The 21,442-nt window shown below is 37.9% G+C and overlaps 1 protein-coding gene across 3 annotated transcripts in view; it reads left to right on the top strand.

Annotated features, from left to right (window-relative positions):
- Window positions 1-21,442, top strand: part of CWC27 (CWC27 spliceosome associated cyclophilin) — a 183,999-nt gene that overhangs the window by 125,078 nt on the left and 37,479 nt on the right. For all 3 annotated transcript variants that reach the window (XM_067569143.1, XM_067569145.1, XM_067569144.1), the window contains one exon: window positions 17,938-18,047. In XM_067569143.1, coding sequence (XP_067425244.1) covers window positions 17,938-18,047 — 110 coding nt within the window. The remainder of the gene's footprint in view (window positions 1-17,937; window positions 18,048-21,442) is intronic.

Here is a 21,442-nt window from a genome sequence, read left to right as displayed (position 1 = left end):
AGTGTTTACATGGTTTAAAGAGGAAGGGAAAAACCTAATTCCCTCTTTACAAGTTTGATTATAACCAGCCTTCCAATTTGAAAATAAGACTGTTAGCTATGCCAGACTGCTGTCAAGACCTTACTTTAAATAAGATGTTTTTTTTTAATCTGGCATTTACTGTAGTGATGCCAAAAATTACATCATATATATATAATTCATTCGCGTGCTGAAATTCTTCAGTACTTTGCCAGTACTTAATCAAATATTTGAAAAATCTATCATTCACTTCACAGATCCATAGTGTAAAACTGTGAAAGTTACTTCAGAAAATTTAATCTATACAGATATTTTATTTATTCAATATGTTGAAAGTTTTAAAGGAATGTGTTTTTAAAAAATCAAATAATCTTCTTTAACTATCATGTTTGCAGTTGCAGCTTTTGAGCATTAGTACCTTTTCTTAAAATAACCAGTTAATCTCTAAATGATGATGAAACCAAATAGCCACATAGGTCATATCTGAAATTCCAAAATCTAATAATCCTGTTTTATGTACAAAACCTTTTCTGTAATAATAATAATAATAATAATAATAATAATAATAAAGTTTATGCAATGGTAATAGAATCAGAGAACAGTATATAATAGCTAAGACCTTGATTCAGGACAGCATTTAAATTTGTGCTTAAGTTCCATGTTTCATTTTGTTAAGTCTAATTAATTTCAGTGGGACTTTAGGTTGTGTGTAAGTGTTGTCCTGAAGAGAAGGATCCCTTTACTGAAGTGAGGCCTAAGGTTTTAGGATAAGAAAATGTACATGACCTAGAGAATGTTGTGAATATTAGAAATTCAGAAGTATAGCTGTGCCTGGGTTATACATCATAAACATATACATTGTAAGATGATTGCAGTCCTTATTTTGAAGACCTTTTCAATATATGGGGCCTAGTTAAGTAAAGTACAACTTACATTTTAGGGTAAAGGCTCAATCTTTATCCTATCCCTTTAAATCTTTGTCATTATTTCATTTTTAAAAGCTGTCATTTCTTTCAGTGTAGGCATTTCTAAGGCACCCATTAGCATGGCATCTAGGCATCATACAAGGATTAAAGAAGCCAATTTCAGTCCAGCAGTAGCATAATTTCTCCACTCCAGTTAGGTAAAATTTGTACGGGCTCTTTGGAAGTATGATGGGGTGTACTGGACCTTGGAGGCCCTGCAGCTCTGCTGCACGCTGCCCCAGGAAACAGTTCTCTGTGAGAAAAAGAACAGCCACTTTGGAAACCTGTGAGATCTGGTCCTTCAACAGCAAGAAGGGTTGGGGACCAGCAACAGCCAAACAAGGCCCAGCTGTCCAAAATGAAAGAAGCTGCTTACTGTCAGTAAGGGAGTTCCTGGGTGGAGCCAGACAAGTGTGGAGGGATGTTCCCTATGCCACAGCCAGAGGAACCAGGCTGGGCCATGGCCCATTACTGGCCAAAGTCAGGGGCAGGAGTTCAGGAAAGAACCCTGCTGATTCAATTCCAGAGCAGGAATTTAGCCCAGAAGGGTGAGAAATTATTTTGTTTATAATTGGCCCTGAAGAGCAAGGAACTGCTTCTATTCTGAGTGTGTTATACTCCAGAAGGTGTTTTGGACTGAGTGATCTGTCCAGGGGGTCGAGTTATGGAAGACCTGCTGAGGCCGACTGACAGTACCATGGCTGAAAGCAAGGGGACACTCAAAGAGGTGAATGCAACCTACCACTGGAGAAAAACTAGGGTACATTAAATACAACTCGTAACCTGGTTTAATAATTTTAAGAATCCAGTTACCATTCTAGGTTTCTCACAAATGAACTGAATTTTCAGTTGCTTAGCATAAGAACAGACTTGAGAAGTGAAAATGTTTCAGATCTCCTCAGCATTTCCCCTCTTCTTCCACTTTCCCATTCCTGTTATTGTTTAACTGCTATGAAGGTAGTGCCCAAAAGTCCCAATCAACCTCTCTCTCTCTCTCTCTTTTCCACTCCTTCCCCCCACCATTGGCTGGGAAGAATGACCTGCATTTCTCCTTCTCACTGAAGAGGAGAAGAGGCCAGGTTGTGAACCAGAGGAATGCACACTGATCCTCACTCTGTCAATGATTCAGCAAAGAACTTAAGCATGTGCTTAAATCTCATTGACTTCAGGGAATTAAACGTGTTTAAGGGCTTTTCTGAATATAGATTGACTTACCCACCTTCTTAAGTGCTTTGCAGAACTGGAGGCTCTGTTGGCTGTGCCTGAAAACTTGCATAGTTTAGATAAATGTGATCCACAGATTCCCATTGTTCCACAATAAATTCCAGCTGTCCCACAAATTGTCATGTTTTGTTTACTCAACCCTGTGTTTTGGAGTCACAAAAATAATTTCCAAGATAGCATCACCTGTCCTGACTGAGAATGTCATAAAGGTTTGTTTAAAAAAAACAACAATATTGTTCTGTTCATCATAACAAACTATTAAATCCAATAATCCACCTGACTAGAATGTGCTACATTTAGCACAGCAACTTATGTTGCTTTCTTTTACAGTGGTGAATGATTTCATTTTTCATTGGCAAGTAGTTAATATTACTGGGAGAGGATTTCTTCATTTTAAAATTCTGGTGAAATTTTATTATCCTTAAGCTTTCACTGTAGGACCCACTCTGTAATACTAAAATACCGTTATTAAGGTCATTCCATTGAAATCAACAAAACATCAAGTATCAAGAATTTTTTGTTTCTGACTTACAGAAAAAAATGCTAGAATTTTTGTTTTCTAAAAAATTGTATTCTGTTTTTCTCTTTGGGAATATTTTATGAGGGAATCGGATTTAAATTGTATTGTCCTGATATTATAGAGATATGCATTTCTTGACTTTAAAAAACGGGGTAACGCAGTATCAGTAAATATAGGAAGGTGTAACGTTCTGCATGCGTACGCTATTTTAGGTCTTTCACTTTGATTCTGTAAACTGTTATGCATGTGCTTAACTTTTCATGTGTGAATAGTCTTATTGAAGTTAATGGGACTACTCGTGCATAAGGTTTAGCATGTGTGTAACATTTTGTCAAATAATGGCTGAAGGTATTTAGGCCTTTTATGTCAAACGTTGCTTCTTTTCTCAGTACCTAGCTGAACAAGAAAGTTAGAGCAAGAAGATTCTTCGTCTGGTGCTGATTAGCTCAGTAGCCATATTTCTAATTCTTATTTTAAAGCTATAGGGACAGCAATTATTTTCATCTAATCCCTAAATGTATTCTTTCACACCGTATAAAGACTGGCAAACTGATTAGCCTCACTTTGCAGTTCATTTTGTTTCTAGTAATCAGAACCTCTGGTATTTACTTTGAGCAAACAAGGTTGGTTGTTACTCCAACAACTGTTTCATGCATTATCTGATTCCTAAAAAGGAAACAAAATCTTTGGAACCAGCTTAAATTTCATCTCCTACCTTATCAAAGGGACTGGCATTGTTTCAAGTTTTGTCAACACTGGTAAATCAGATAACAAAGCACTGTAAAAAATGATGTGTATGATGTCAGGAATGCAAGTACCTGCAGATAGCTCAAAATCATTGTAACCTTATCAATGCCAGTATTCATGTTCATACCACTGCTTTATGCTAAATCATATATCCACCTTAGTGTTGGAAATTACATTCTTACCAACATGGATGTCAATGTTAGTTATATCAGCATCATAAGTTTCATACCATTTTCAACATGAACAATAACTAGCAAAGAGTGCTTGTGATAATGCTCTATTAGTGTACTTTATAAATAGCTATTTCAGCAAATAATATTATAAAAAACAGAGATTTGTCTCCCCTCGGCTGGAAAAAGAAACAAACCCACATATTTCTACAAGCTTTTTTTTAAAAAAAAGGAATCAAAAGATTCAGACCTCAGCACACTTTTGAGATCTCATTCGTTTTTAATGAAATAAGTTTAGTGGTAGTATTTTATTTTAAAATAAATAAATTGACAAATCCACACTAGAAGCTAAGGGCTAAATGCTCAAAAGGATTTACACCTAGAAAAATCGCTGCAATTCACAAATCCTGAGTTAGGCACCCAGGCTTCAGTATCTTCTGTTGAAATATTGGCTAAATAATGAAAGAAGCATTGCAGCCAGGGTATTGGATCCTGCCTCTCCCACATCATGGGTGAGTGTCCTAACCACCAGGCTACAGAATAATTCTCATGTGTACACTTGCGGTCTCGCTCTCTGTCGCTCATGCACTCTCTTGCTCTCTCACACACATACACACAGGCATACCCTAGAGCATCTCTTCTGGTAAGATGTGCAGAGACAACAAAAAGGAGATATTTTCCTTGACTTGAAACATTCAAGAATATTTTTTGACATTGCCTCTCTCATATAAACACATAGCAATAATATATTTACAAAAACCAGAAAACAAATGCCCCTCACACTCCACACCAATGTCAAAGAAACATTCAAGCCAAGGAAAATTTCCCCTTTTCCCTGTCTCTGCACATCTTACTGGAAGAGATGTTTTAGGGTAGTGTTTCTCAATGACCAGTCAGTGGATTGGCGCCTGTCCCTGAGATCTCCGTGGCACAGTTTAGGAAGGCAGCAAGCCAGTCCCTGGTATCAAACAGGTTGAGAAACACTGCTCCAGGGCATAACCAGGCAAGATCACTATATTTTATTTATCTAAATTAGCCTTGTTGGCATCCTACAAAATTTTAAAAATTATATTCTTTGTAAATTCTTATGCTGAACTCATCACTATAGTACCTGAGCACCTTCCAGTAGTGCATTAAGTAACACATCTGTCACATCTTGTTTATTCTCTCATCCTCTTGCCAGAGGCAGAAGCGTGTATAGAGGAGTGTCTTCTCGTGGTGTGGGGGGGTTGTTTTGTTTTGTGGTTTTTGTAAATATACCGTTGCTATGTGTTTATATGAGAGAGGCAATGTCAAAGAAATATGCCTCGCACTTGGAGTGGAAAGTGGTGAGGTTCTTGGTAGAGTTCGTTCCATAGTCTCATACCACTCTACAAAGTTCTGACTCCCGCCCAGATGAGCTTTACCTTTATTGTTGAAAGTTCCATTGTGCCAGAGGAGTGGAGTTGTCAACCACAGACTAGCATGGACCTTTAGGCAGCATTTTTAGATATCCTGGGCCCAAGTTATGGAGTGCTTTGAAGATAAGAACAGAGACATATGATTGCTATTTCAATGCCATGCATGTGTGCAATGCCATTTTCCAGCACTGTTTTTTCTGATGGAATCATAGCTCAGAGAATGAGGATTCAGAAGCCAAGCTACAGTGTTTCAATGCAGGGATGATGATCAGATCCTTCTGTTGGATCAATGATGGGTCACAAGTTAGCAGAGCCTAGTGAAAAGACCAAGTCGATAATATGCTTTGGTTCCTCTTTTTTTCTGCTCAATTTAAAAAGATTTTTGAAGGATTATACATACAATAGTTGCCTCCAAGCCCGTGTTTGCATTTTATAAGCAGTCTCCCATCCAAGGGCTATCTGCTCTGAGCTGATTTCTCTAGTATGTTCATTGCCCAAGCGGGGTTTGTTTCTTTAGTGTAGACACACACACACACAAAAAATCTTGCTTACAAACATGTATGTTACTTCACACAAAAAAAATACTATTTTGGCTATGTTCAAGAAATAAACTATACTTGTGGTTTTGAAATAATCACATTGGTTGGGATTTTCAAAAGCTTCTAAGGGTATGTCTACACTGCAGTTAGACACATGTGGCTGGCCCGTGTCAGCTGACTCGGGCTTGGGCTGCAGGGCTGTTTAACTGCAATGTCACCTTCTGGGTGTGGGCAGGAGCCCAGGCTCTAGGAGTCTGCAAGGTGGGAGGGTCCCATCAGTCCAAGCCTGAAAGTCTACATTGCAATTAAACAGTCCACAGCCCAAGTCAGCTGGCATGGGCCAGCCACAGGTATTTTATTGCAATGTAGATATTCCCTAACTGGCTTAGAAGTACAACTCCTATTGACTTATGCACTTTTGACACTTACCCATTATGTTAATTATTTTGACTGTGACAATGGCAGATTGTAGAACCCTGCGGAAGAATGAAGGGCATTTTTGTTAAGTCATTCTAATGAAAGGTGCAGAAATTCTGCATAGTGCAGAGTTATTTTGGTTGACTCTGAGGTCAGTTGAGGTGGGTCTGTTATCTTCAACTCAAGTTATGAAAGGTCTTCTCATTGAGACACAAGGAGCTGGGTTGCATAAATTTCTGCAAGGGAAACCATAGGAAGAGTTAAGTTCTGGAGAAAGCCTAGACTGAAATGGAAGCTATTTACATTAACAATAAATGACACCACCTGTGTGTGGGAAACTTGAGCTATAGCCAGTATGCATATATTCACAACAGGGTGAGAGTGCAATCTGTTGACATGAGAATTATGGTGTGATTTGCACAGCAATAAATTAAAAGTTAAGCCTAAAAACAAGTATGATTGAGGATCAAATTTATGTGAATTTCAGCTTGTTAAAGTATATCTAGGCTTAAATCACAATGTTTAAACTTTTAGGGCCAAAATGGAACTGGCCCTTGTGCCTGTGTGCACGGGGTCTTCTCCCCCACTTTCTGCACCCCATACAAGGGCCTGCCATAATTGCAGTCCTTGTGTTCAGGAGAATGGGGACTGCTCCTTCAAAGCATCCCTTTAGGCACACATCTCCTGATAGGGAAAAATAAAGCGTTCTTAACTTGAAGTCGCAATTTAAGCTAAAAATTCTAGTGAAAACATGACAGATCGTAGTTTTTGCACATTAGCATTTTGAAGTAAAGACTTAGGGTTTCCTATAGTCTTTAAATTGACCTGCTAACTCATGTGAAATCTACAACTGCCTTGTTCTTCACTAGAATTTTACCTCAAGTTAGCTAGTTTAAAAATGCATCTTTTTTCCCTAGAAGACAAGACCTAAGGAAATAGGGAAGAGGTAGGACCATAGCATTATAATGTAGTTGTGTTAGACTATACTTCATTACTCTCTCCAGTTCATTCCATCTTATGACGCATGAGGTTTCTGGTAGATTTTGTTTTATACATTCAGCCCCCTTTAATTTCTGTGTATTATTATACCTTAATTTTTTTATCTTTCTGTATGCTGGATTTCCCGTTCCAGATTTTTCTTCTGTAACTCTGATGGGGCATGGACTGTTCAAATATCACCATTAGTCTTCAGCATATTACCTGGAGCAATGAGGAAATAAAGAAGTGTGTGTGTGTGTGCATACATGTGTGTGTATGTGTAATACATATTTTTAAAAAACTATAGGAGGGGTAAATAGAATAGTTTGACTCCAAAGTAATTTTTTTTTCTAGACAGCTGTCAGACTTAAGTCTTCTAACACTCATCCAAAAGGCTTGACATCAGGGTTTGGTTTAGATTTACAGTTCAGTGGTCTCTGTCCAACCTGAAACCTGGTGCACTGACTTTGCCCTGTAATTATTTTCTGTTTGATCTTCTGCTACAGAAGTCTGGAGAGTTGGGGTTTTTATAAATTTATTTTTGTGTTCATTATTGGAACTGACAGTCTTGGGAAAAAAAAGTGTTACTTCATGTCTGTGAAACATTTTGTAAGTGTTTTAAGATGTTTCATATGTTATCAAGTATCTTCCAAGGAGAAAGATAGGTTTGCTGTACAAATAAAAAAGGAAGATACTGATCAATATTCTTAATTCTGTTTTGTACATTATTAAATTAACAATTGTTATTAATCAATATCATAGAAATGCTCTAACTAAACAGTAATTTGAAGCATTAAGATGCGTATTTGTCACACTGATATTCTACAACAAACTGTTCAATTGGTTAAATAAAGAGTAGCCTTTGGCTATTCTAGATATTACTTTACTTCAGTGTTTTTCCTGATTACCAAGATGAAATCTGTTTATGGTAAAGAATTTTGAGGGTTTTTTGCTTGTTGCCACAACACTGAGAATGTGATTTGTTGCTTCCTCAGCCTGGGAGACAGGACAAAACAGGAAAGTTGTCAATATGACCATCAAACTACAGAACAATAGTTATAACAGCTGGAGTGGTGGTGCCTTCAGGCAACATCATTCAGCATCCTATATATTAGTCTTAGGTACTAAATGAAAAAGCAAAAACAGTTGAGACAAAGATGTGGAGAATCACTGACATCTGGAATCCTTGAAAATAAAAATGAGACATTTGTCATTTAACTCACGAGTCTGCCCTAATTCATTAATTTAGGTGACATGTCTTATTGACTATATAACACAATTACCTTTCCATCCAAATCCTTCTCTTTTTCTACTTCCCTATTACTGTTGGAAATTCTACTTTCCTACCAACTTCTCAAGCTTACAATTTTGTCATTATCTTTGCCTCCTGCTACCTACTAGCCTACACATTTATTTCAAGAATATGAGTCATCTCTGAAAAGAAAAAAAGGTTAAATTAAATTAGCTCTATATTTAAAATAAACAGAGAAATGTTAACATGACACATGCTAAACTTTGTTAGTAAATCACTCTGATTTCATTACACCATTTACCTTCCTTCATTAGAACTGTTTAAATGGTAAGCTCTTCATAGTAGGGACCACGTCCACATACACTTATGGAAAACCACTTGCCTGTATTAAAAAAAAAAAAGGAAAAACATTTTCCCTGATACCAAGAAGTAAATTCAGAAAACGAACAATTCAGCCATATGTGAATTTCACAGTAACTAAAAAATAACTATAATATAGCAAGAGGTTAGCTCTTCAAATGGTGAAATAAAACAATATAATAATATAAGCATTCATATAATGCTTTTCATCCTTAGTTCTCAGTGCACTTCATAAAGGTAGATAAGTATCATTTGTTTCAATTTTACAGATGCAGAAATTGAACTTTAGACAGTTGAATGACATAATTAGGATTGTCTTTACTTGTCTGATGACATTCATATGGAGGAGACTGAATTTGTGGGATGAGGAAGAAAATAACCCTAATTGTGTCTTGGCCTCTTAAATAGCTATACCCTATCTCATAGATCTTTTTGCTTATTTCTTGCTGTATTGGAAGTGTCTTATCAAATAATTTTTAGTTTATTAATTCTTATGACTTTTTAAACTAAATCATATTAATGCAAAAAGTTGACGTATTTTAATTAAATCAAAATCCCATTACAAATTTGGGAATTTTTTTAACTGAAATTAGTCATCACTCTGCAAGGTAAACATAGAATCATAGAAATGTAGGGCTGGAAGGGACCTCAAGAAGTCATCATGTCCAATCCTGGCCAACTGTTTGTCCAACCTGTTCTTAAAAACCTCCAATGCCAGGGATTCCACAACTTCTCTTGGAAGCCTATTCCAGAGTTTAACTATCCTTATAGTTAGAAAGTTTTTTTCTGATTTCTACCCTAAATCTTCCTTGCTACAGATTAGGCCCATTACTTGTCCTTCCTTCAGTGGACATGGGTAGCAATTGATTACAGTCTTCTTTAATGGCCTTTAACATATTTGAAGACTAATCAGGTCCCCCCCGCCCCACCTCAGCCTTTTTTTCCTCAAGGTTAAACATGCCCAGTTTTTCTAACTTTTATCATTTTTGTTGCTCTCCTTTGCTGTCTCCAATTTGTCCGCTTCTTTCCTAACATGTGGTCCCCAGAATTGGACAAATTACTTCTGCTGAGGCCTTACCAGTGCTGAGTAGAGCAAGACTATTACCTCCCATGTCTTACATATGACGCTTCTTCTCAGAAAGATAATAGCCTTTTTCACAACTGCATCACATAGTTGTCTCATTCAATTTGTGATTCACTATAACCCCCAGATACTTTTCAGCAGTACTACCACCTATAATTATTTCCCATTTTGTTGTTGTGCATTTGACTTTTCCTTCTCAATGAAGTACTTGGCACTTATATTTATTGAATTTCATCTTGCTGATTTCAGACCAATTCTCCAATTTATCAAGGTTGTTTTGAATTCTAATTCTGTCCTCCAAAGTGCTTGTAACCCCTCCCATCTTAGTGTCGTGTGCAAATTTTGTAAACATACTCTCCATTCCATTATCCAAGTCATTATGAAAATATTGACTAGTACTGGACCCAGACTTGACAGTCTTGACAGACCCAAACTTGACAGTGAGTCCCTGATAAATACTCTTTAAAGAAGAACATAAAAATGGCCATACTGAAACAGACCATCTAGCCCAGTCTCCTGTCTTCTGACAGTGGCTGGTACCAGATGCTTTAGAGGGAATGAACAGAACAGGACAATTTATTGAGTGGTCCATCGCCCGTCATCCAGTCCCAGCTTCTAGCAGTCAGAGGTTTAGGGACACCCAGAGCATGGGGTTGCGTCTCTGACCATCTTGGCTAACAGCTCATGATGGACCTATTCTATATGAACTTACCTAATTCTTTTTTGAACCCAGTTATACTTTTGCCCTTCATAACATCCTCTGGCAACGAATTCCACTGGTTGACTATGTGTTGTGTGAAGAAGTGCTTCATTTTGTTTCTTTTAAACCTGCTGCCAATTAATTTCATTGGGTGACCAGTGGTTCTTGTGTTATGTGAAGGGGTAAATAACACTTCTTTATTCATTTTCTCCACACCATTCATGATTTTATAGATCTCTATCATATCCTCCCTTTAGCTGTCTGTTTTCTAACATGAACAGTCCCAGTCTTATTAACCTCTCCTCAGATGGAAACTGTTCCATACCCCTAATCTTTTTTGTTGCCCTTCTTTACATCTTTTTGAATTCTAATATATCTTTTTTGAGATGAGGTAACTAGAACTGCATGAGTATTCAAGGTGTAGGTGTACCATGGATTCATATAGTGGAATTATGATATTTTCTGTTTTATTATCTATCCCTTTGGTGTACCATTTCCTAATATTGTTAGCTTTTTTTGACTGCTACTGCCCGTAGAGCAAATGTTTTCAGAGAACTATCCACGATAGCGACAAGATTTCTTTCTTGAGTGGTAACAACTAATTTAGATCCCATCATTTTGTATATATAGTTGGGATTATGTTTTCCAATGTGCATTATTTTGCATTTCTCAACCTTGAATATCATCTGCCATTTTGTTGCACGGTCACCCATTTTTGTGAGATTCCCTTCATAATTCTTCACAGTCAGCTTTGGACTTAACCATCTTGAGTAATGTTGTATCATCTGCAAACTTTGCCACCACACTGTTCACCCCTTTTTTCCAGATCATTTATGAATGTGTTGAACAGCACTGGTCCCAGTACAAATCTTTAGGGGATCCCACTATTTATTTCTCTGCATTTTGAAAACTGACCATTTATTCCTACTCTTTGTTTCCTATCATTTAGCCAGTTAATGATCCATGAGAGGACTTCTCTCTTATCCCATAACTGCCTACTTTGCTTGAGAGTCTTTGGTGAGGGACATTGTCAAAGAGCTTTTGAAAGTCCAAGAACACTATATCAGCCGGATCACCCATGTCCACATATGTGTTGAGTCCCTCAAAGAATTCTAATAGATTGGTGAGGCGTGATTTCCATTTACAAAAGCTGCATTGATTCTTCCCCAATATATTGTGATTTTATGTATATCTGATAATTCTGTTCTTTACTATAGTTCCAACAAATTTGCCTGGCACTGAAGTTGGCAGTCTCCTTTGAATGAGCGAGGCTGCTCCCTTTTATTATAGAGCAACAGTTAGAACATGCCCAGCAGAGTCTGGGGGCAGGACTTCAGCCGCCCACAGAGTATGGTTAACTCTTTCAGTGTGGGGTAAGCCCACCCCGTCACACTCCCCTTTTTGAAGTTCAGTGCTACCATGATGGGTTTCTTTGGTAATTTCCCCCCATTATGGACAGCTATATTTACCTCTTGGACCAGATCTTGTGTGCCACTTAGGACTGAATCAGGAATTGCCTCTCCCTTTGTGGGTTCCAGGGCTAGCTATTTCAAAAAGCAGTCCTTAATGTAGCGAGAAATTTTATGTTTGCATCTCATCTTGAGGCGACATGTACCCAGTCAATATAGGAATAGTTGAAATCCCCCTTTATTATTGGGTTTTCTGGTTTTTGTAGCTTCTCTAATCTCCCTGAGCATTTCACAATCACCATCATCATCCTGGTGAGGCGGTCGGTGTATATTTCTACTGCTATATTCTATCTTATTCAAACACAGAATCTCTATAAAGATTTCCTTCTAGTAATTTCAGCTAGACCACATTAAAAGAATGTATTGTAAGACTGTGTCAAAAGCTTTACTAAAATCAAGATATATCATGTCTACTCCTTCCCTCTATGCACCAGGCCAGTAAACTTGTCAAAGAAGGAAATTAGGTTGGTTTGGCATGATTTGTTCTTGACAAATCCATGCCGGCTATTCCTTATAACCCTATTATCCCTTAGGTGCTTACAAATTGATTGTTTAATAAAGTGTTCCAGTCTCTTACCAGGTATTGAAGTTAGGCTGACTGGTCTATAATTCCATGAATCCTCTTCTTTCCCCTTTTTAAAGATAGGTATTATGTTTGCCCTTCTCCAGTCCTCTTTGATTTCACTCATCCTCCAGGAGTTCTTGAAGATAATTGCTAATATTTCCAAGATTGCTTTAGCTAGTTCCTTAAGTACCCTAAGACAAATTTTATCAGGCCCTGCCAACTTGAATACATCTGATTTATCAAAATATTCTTTAAGTTGTTCTTTTCCTATTTTGGCTTGTGTTCCTTTCCCCTTGTTAATATTGTGTTGTGTATGTGGTCTCCATGAACCCTTTTAGTGAAGACTGACGTGAAACAGGCATTAAACAACATAGACTTCTTGATATCATCAGTTTTTATTTCTCCCTTTCCTGCTTAGTAGAAGACCTACATTTTGCTTTGTCTGTCTTTTGCTCCTAATGTTTTTAAAGAACTTGTTCTTTTTGCCATTTATGTCCCTTGCTAGGTGTAATTCTTTTGTGGCTTGGCCTTTCTGATTTTGTCCCTATATGCTTGTAGCACAGTTAATCAAAGCATCCATGAATGTGATGAGTTATATAGTCATCCCGAGTGTCAATGCAACATTTATTCCATAACATACCATCATGTATTCTGATATCTTTACGTATATTGTGCAGAAAATCTCTTTAAAAGAACTGTTTTAGAGAGTTTAAAAAAGTGAGGACTCTTTCATATACCTACACCTAAAACCAGAGTGCCTTTGTTCCATGAGTATAGCTATACAGGCCTTGGAGAGAAAGAAACTCACCACTTTAAAACTAAAAAATGTTAGAAACCTCTAACAATGACTTAGAATTTCTATTCATATTACAAAAGGATTTTAATTTTGCTATTTATATATATAAATTAGCATAAATTAGCTGAATTATTGAGTATCAATAATGAGAGCAACATTTTCACAGTTGATCTGCTTCTTAGTAAAGAGTTATGCCCAGGTACTGTCCCATTTCAATTTGTTACCCTCTGTGTTTCTGCTTTGGTTATTTTAGTTATAAGGGATGTCATCTGGAAATCTATATTTCTCTTTTCTTTTCTTTTTGTTTAGTTATATTGCATTAAAAGGTTTTCTGGTGCGTTTGTTCACGCTTTCACGTCAGTTCTAAATACAATAACAGAACTTTTCTGATTGCCCTGAAAGGTAAAATCTCTGCCCAGCAGCCAGCCAACTATCCATGTTGGGTACTAGGCAAATGTAGTTTGCTGTAGTAGTGGAGGACTCCTTTCCTTCAAGCCACAGAGTGGCTACAAAACCTGATCTAGTTTATTAGCTGAAATAGGCTCTGCAGCCCTGTCCCCCATGAAACAGAAGACAAGAGGACCAAGTAGCAATGGAACTCCAAACCCAGCCTTTCCCCCAGAACACCCATGATCTGGCCCTTCCTTCCCCACACATGCTGCAGTGCAGAAGGGCCAAATGGGTTTTTACACCAGGCAGGGGGTGGATATTCCCTTTCCTACTTTCACCTGTGTAGTGTCCAACATCCAGTACATCCCATTTCACAGCCAGTGGCTGAAGCTGAATTGTAGTCTGCTTGCAGTAGTATTTCTTATCTAGATAGCTAGCGTAACTTTCAAAGGATTCCTAACAAGCTAGCATTTTTCTTCCAGTCAAGAACTATGGATTGTTTGAAATAGTTGTTGACTGTGTGATGTGTATAAACTTTTGACAAGAGAAAAGCATTCACAAATCCTCAAACATGACTGTAAATCATGCCATACAATCTAGCAAAAAGACAGCTGAATTTGAACAGATTCTAATTGACAAAACATTACTGCCATAGAAGTTCCAATTAACACATCACAAAAGACTTTCACGGACATCTGTGATAGAGGAAGTAACTTCCCCCTCTTCACTGTGGCAGTCCTAATAGATTGTCCTTTACAAAATTGTCTGTACCCATTGTATAGGGTAAAAATGTATGTTATGTACCCACTGTATAGAGTAAAAATGTATGTTATGAATTTTGTTTGCCAAACTGTGATGTCTTTACTTGTTACTTTTACATGATGCAAAGAAAAATTATTTCAACAGCACTGCATTTCTATGCATTCCAGATGGACCCTAAGGCAGGATTTAATCCTGATATCACAGATGCACAATAATGAAAGGCACTTAGGCCTCCCAGCTGTTCACAACCTGTTTGCGTTTTCATTTTGGCTTAAAATGAAAATGTATGGGGGGATGTAAAAAAACTATTAAATCAGTGACTAACTCTCTCAAAAGACCAAGAACCAGTGAGCAGCAAAACCAGACAGGTGGTATAACTGCTTGAATACCTTCTCAAAGGATTTACATTTACTGCCATCGAGAAAGAGGTTATTGTACTATGAATTTGGTTGTGCTTCTGTATGAATCTGGTTGTGCTTACCTAATAATATGTTTTCCATTTTGTTAAAGGACTGGAGGAATATACTTTGTGAAAAACATTAGTAGCCAGTGTTATTGATCTCAAAGATTTGCAGGATCAAATCAGGCATGCTAGGCTGGATGCTCCGATCTTAACTTTAGATGCAAACTTCACTGTGCATAGTCATTGGCAGAGAGATAGATTATTTAGTCTAACAGATCTTTTCCACTTCTAAATTTAACCTGCTGCATATTAGATATGTTATTTTGCAAACCTGTACTGAATTCTCTATTTAAAAAAAAATCCGACAACTTCACCACAGCACCTGAAACAATCAGGAAATTTTGGCTTGGGCAGTAAGTAATCTGTGTAATCATGTAATCTTATTGCTTTTACTCTTGTTTTCTTTTGCACCTCTTGCTGTTAATTTTTCTCATATACTTGTTTCATGTTGTCTCAATTTATATTGTAATATGAGTCTGGAAGAGTGCTAATGTGCCAGTATTCAAAAAGGGCTAGCAGGATGGCCTGGATAATACCAGACCAGTTAGTTTGACATCAGTCCTAGGCAAAATAATGGAAAAACTGATTAATCCTAATTCAGTTAATAAAGAATTGAGGAATAGGAATATAATTAATGCCAGTTAATGTGGTTTAATGGAAAACAGGTCTTAAACAAGCTTGATTTCATTCTTTGAAGAGATTACAAGTTTAGCTGATAACGGTAACTGTGTGGATGTAATATACTTAGACTTTTGTAAGAATTGGACTTAGTACTGCATGACATTCTGATTAAAAAATTGGAACTCTTACAATCTCAATATAACACGTTAAATAGATTAAGAACAGGCTAATTGACCGGCCTTAAAAAGTAGATGTCAGTGGTGAATCATCATTGAATGGGGTCATTTCTAGTTGATCCCACAGGGACTGGTACAAGGCCTGATGCTATTCAGCATTTTCATTGATGATCTGAAAGTAAATATAAAATCATTGCTGAGTAAATTTGTGATAAGGCCCACATTGGTGGAATGGTAAATAATGAGGAGGACAAAGCAATCATATAGATTGGGCTGGATCATTTGATAAGCTGGACCTAGTCAAAGAATATGTTTTTTAATTCAGCCAAATGCAAAGTTATACATGTAGGAACAAGAAATGCAGACCATACCTACAGGATGGGCATCTGAATTCTAGAAACAGTGACTCTGAAAAAGATTTAGGGGTCGCAATGGACAAGCAACTCAACATGAGTGTCCAGTGTGATGCTGTGGCAAAAATTGCCAAAGTTATTGTTTGATATATAAATAATGGAGTAGGAGTAATGAGGCGATTTTACCTCTGTATACGGCATTGGTAAGGATGAGATTATGTCACAGAGGTCAAGCAAGTCAAGGATTCTGTGACTTCCAGAGACCTCCATGACATTTTCTGTTTCAGTCGTGGGGCCAGAGTTGTCGGCTGGTGGCGTTCCCCACAACTCCTAGCCGCCAACCCCGGAGCTTCCAGCCATGATGGGCGGCAGGACACCTGGAGCTCCCAGCCACAGTGGGGAACCCAGAGCTCCCAGAAGCCACAGGCGGCCCCTGCAGCTCCCAGCTGCTGCAGGTTGTAGGGGGACCCTGCAGCTCCCAGCTGCTGGCCACGGAACTCCAAGCCACCCTGGGTGGCGGGGGAACCCCAAAGCTCTGAGTTGCTGAGGGAGGAGGGCCCACTGTGGGCAAAGAGGGGCCCCGGAGCTGTCAACTGCAGCAGTGTGCTAGATCCTGCCCCACTGCTCTCTTCCCCCCAGTCAACCCCATTTTGTCCTAGTTTATCTTTAGTAAAAGTCAGGGACAGGTCACAGGCTTTTGTGAGTTTTTGTTTATTGCCTGTGACTTCTCCCTGACTTTTACTAAAAATAACCGAGACAAAATCTTAACCTAAGTCATTACTTACAACAATCCTGGAATACTGCATACAGTTCTGGTGCCACATTTTAAAAAGGATGTTGAAAAATTGAAGAGGGTGCAGAAAAGAGCCACAAAAATGATTTGAGGGCTGTGGAGAATTCCTTGCAGTGAGACACTTAAAGAGCTCACTTGTTTAGCTTATGAAAAAGAAGACTGAGAGGTAACTTCATGGGGAGAAAATCCTAGGTAGTGCTGAAAGGCTCTTTACTCTCACAGGAAAATGACTGACCAAGTATTATTATTTTATCAACTATAATTGCCAGCTACAACATTACACATAACCAAGACTGTAAGCTGAAACCAGATGCATTCAAATTTGAAATTAAGCACAATTTTTTACAGTGAGGGTGTTTAACCACTGAACAATATTTCTAAAGAAAGTGGTGGGTTCTCCATCTTGTGATGTCTTCTGATCAAGTCTGGGTTCCTTTATGAAGATATGCTTTACTCAAACACAAACTATTAGTCTTAATACAGGGGTAATTGGGTGAAATTTAAGGGCCTGTGATATACTGGTGGTCAGAGAAGATGATCTAATGGTCCCTTTTGGCCTTAAACCTTATGAATCTCTAATTTGGTAATGGATCTCTGAGGAATATTAGAAACAAAACTCATATAACCTTTTGCTGCTATCTTAATGATTAATGATCTGGATGATGGGGGGATTGCACGCTCAGCAAGTTCACGGATGACACTAAGCTGGGGGGAGTGGTAGATATGCTGGAGGGCAGGGATAGGATGCTGAGTGACCTAGACAAATTGGAGGATTGGGCCACACTGAGGTGCAAAACAGTCAACAGCAAGGAAGGTCCTTTATTGTGAAATAAACCTTTTGTAACCATTTCCCCCTCCAAGCTGTGTGAAACCCTGCTGGGAAGGCAGAGGTTTCCAGGAGCATTATATATTAAAGGGATAGTTATTTTAAATTAAATGTTAATTAAATGTAATTTATAAGGTGCAAGCTACAAAGCTCTCTTTCCAGCAAAAGGGTTCAAAGAGGTAATGTTGATTATAATGTTTTTGTTGTTAGATGAAGTTATGTATGCAAAAGCTTTTCATAAGGTGTTTTGTCTAGTAATTCAGAGATATGACAAGCCTGTAGAATGCTTTAAATCACAAAATTCTCTTTCACTGCACTTGTTTAGCAAAAATTTTGCTTTCTTATTCAGAGGAAGAAGCTGATTCAAACAGCATTGTTACAGAATATCTACAGGAGAAAAGAAAGTATGAAGATCTGCGGAAGCAGCAGCCAAAGAAAGGGATTTCTCGTGAAGATCAGGTAGTTGCTTAAAATAATAAAACTGATACTGAGAAAAATCTATTTCACAGAAAATAGGAAAGAAATAAGGTTTCTTTTGTCTTCAGTTTTTATTACACAAACTTTCACTCCAACAAAAAGTTTGCTTAATTTAAAAAAAAAAAAAAAAAAAGGACAACTCAGTAGTCCCATATGTAGGTTATTCAGGCATAGGTGCTAGGAAAGTCTTTGTAGTTCCAATCACTTCTTCAGTAAGAACATCAATATCGATATGTTTGAAAGTGCCATGAGTTTGCCCCAAAAACTTTGGGAAGAAGGACTATCCATACGGAGTTTCCCTTGATGTGGTGGCCATGACCTTCCATGAGCGTCTGCTCCTGGAAACTGCCCTCTCCCTAAGGACAGTTTTGCAACATGGAGAGGGAAGCTGTACACATACATGCTAACTTGGTTAGCGTTAACATGCCTCAAGTTTTTCCATAGGTTTGGAGTTGCTTGTGCTTTTGTTTGAGGGAAAAGTGTTAGGGGCTTTGTGTGGGGAGGCCGGGAAGAGATAGTGCTAGAACAGCAACCATCCCCAAGGCCCAACAACATATATTTGTAGTCTGAATCCTACACAGTACTGACCCGCAGAGAGGCTACAACAGAAGAAATGGAGGAAACATCCAGTGGAGCCAGCCCACTGCAGGAGTCAGCACTCCTGCAGAAGTGGAGGTGAACCTGTTGATCTCAGGCTAAATCTACACTGCAAGCTAGTGGTGTGATCCCCCTGCTTTTGTACATGTACTGGCACTAGATCTCCTGGAGCTAACACAAGTATAAATAGCAGTGTAGCCATGGTAGCATGGGTAGCAGCAACAGAGGCCGAGTTTAGCCATGCTGAGAACAAACTCACCTGAACCCTGTGGGTACGTTCTCAGCATGGCTGAGCCATCCCTCTGCTCTTGTTATCCATACTGTTGTATCTACACTGTTATTTATACTCACACTAGCTCGATGAGAGCGAGCGCAGGTATGTGTACTCAAGCAGGAGAATCACACCCCTAGCTCTTAGTGTAAACGTAGTTTAGTGCATATGGTTACAGCCAGTTTCATTAATGTTGCAAAAAGTTTCCATTCTTGTCCCCTGCTCTGGCACTCTCCTGCTCTCCATAACATTTACCTTTTGGCCTGATGTATTACATGCTTGGTTTCTGTCCACAATTGAATTTTTTATTAAGTTTTCAAGAGATTACAACCATGCTGCAGTTGTGAAATGGACAAAAATATATTTTCTCCAATATAGAAAGCATATTTTTTCTTTGATATAACAGAAGAGATACAACACTGCAAAACAAACTTGGTAGGTGAATAGATCTTAATGAGCAAATATTTGTTTTACTAAGTTTGAAATAAATGGTTTTTAGATAACAAAATTTAGAACATTTTAAAACGTGAAACTGTGAAGCAGAAAATACCATTTATCCAAGATGGATGCAGTACGGTTTACAAGTGTACAGCTACCAGTATGTGGTTACAAAGAATAAATGTTTTTCTACTGAAAGAGATTGGAAACTTGAAGTTTAATAACTTCATAGCAAGGAGCAGTGATACTTTTAAGTGCAACAAGCTAATTTAGCTTTGAACTAAAGAGTTCATGGAAATTTTGTAGCTCCAAAGGCTATTCTCAATCAAAGAAATTAAAGCTCCATTGGCAAAATGGATCACAGTCACCTCAGGTAAATAACTACAAGATCAGCATTGTCAAGAATTCTGCAAGAAAAAAGGCAAAACACCAGAAACATAGTTTAACAAGACCACAACTTTATTAAATAACACATCTGGGAACTATCTAGCAATAACTCATCCAGTGCAGGTCCTCTTTCCATTGTAATCTGTACCACCTGGAGGAGGGCCACCATCAGCCCCCTAGCCTTCCCTTCTGCCTGGTCCCAGTACTGTTGTTGGGGTTCCATTGTCCTCATCAGAGGGTTTCTTTCACTTGCTGGCCCAGACAAAGCCTCGCCTGGAGGCGTGGAAGGAGGGAAACAACTTGTTTGCAGCCCTGGGGAAAGCAGTGAGGTAGGTCTAGGTTGGATATTAGGAAAAACTTTTTCACCAGGAGGGTGGTGAAGCACTGGAATGGGTTACCTTGGGAGGTGGTGGAATCTTAAGAGTTTTTAAGGCCCAGCTTGAAAAAGCCCTGGCTGGGATGATTTAGTTGGGGTTAGTCCTCCTTTGAGCAGGGGATTGGACTAGATGACCTCCTGAGTCCTTTCCAACCCCAATATTCTATTATTCTATTATGCTGTGCGAACTCAATAGTTCTGAAATTTTTCTTCTCTCTTTCCCTTCCCACTTCTCTTAAAGAGAAAATATGGAAGTAAAATGCAACCTCCCCTCCCAACCAAACAACCAATCCAAACAAGCAAACAAAAAACCCCTATTGTTAATGCTACATTAAAGCAGTGAAAGAATTCAAAAGCCAGGAAACTTCCAAAGTTTAGGTTGCTTGCACAAAGAAACTTGACTACATTGCACATTTGTGATAGTTTCTATTTCTGTTTTCTATTTTTTAACTTACGGAGAGAGACTTCAGAAAGTTTTCTTTTTTACTTTTATAACTTGATTTAAAAAATTAAAAGCAGTCATACAGAGGTGTTTTACAGAATAAAATAACAGCTACAGTGAATGTGATTATGATATAGTGTATATGTACAGTTACAGCAGTAATACTCAGACTGAGGCTTGTGTGCCGTAAGAGGCTCTTTAAAGTGTCTCCTGCTACTCTTTGCAGCACAGCATGATTTAATTATTAACCAGTCAGGATGCTTTTACTATGTTATTAACCAATTGTAGTTGATAAAATGATAATACTTGGTCAGTCATTTTGCTGTGAGAGTAATTAAATAAACTAAATATTTCCCCGTCACACTGTTTAAATATGAATATATAGTACTATAGTAAATGAAACAATGAATTCACACTACTGTGGCTCTTTTGGGTAATGCTGATTGTTAATTTGACTCCTGAACCATTGAAGTCTGAGTATCACTGAGTTACAGTGGTGAAGCTGCCTGTTAAAAGACAGAAGGCTTTGAAAAGTGTTATAATTTTTTAAAATATCAGTACAGAATTTAAAAGGTTGTATCAGCAAGGTAAATTACAGTATGTAAATGTCAATCAAATTAGGACATCAAACCCTGAATTATTTGTAATTTACTTCATTGATATTTTCACTATAGAAAAATGACAAATTTCCACAAGTAAAACTGTCCTCAGTAGTCTGTATTGTTTATTGATTATCTTACTTAGTAACTGCTACTTTAAGTAAATGTGCTTAAGACACTGTAACAAATTTCTTACATTACTTTTTTGTATTAATATTTCTCTCTTTGAGTGATTGCTCATATCCATTCCAGTATAGGTGTGTGCGC

The sequence above is a fragment of the Emydura macquarii genome, unplaced genomic scaffold (assembly GCF_026122565.2).
Source record: "Emydura macquarii macquarii isolate MOO-44397 ecotype Brisbane River unplaced genomic scaffold, CSIRO-AGI_Emac_v2 contig_2897, whole genome shotgun sequence".
NCBI lineage: Eukaryota > Metazoa > Chordata > Testudines > Chelidae > Emydura > Emydura macquarii.
Note: the sequence above shows the minus strand (reverse complement) of the source record. Positions and strands in the feature narration are given on the sequence as shown.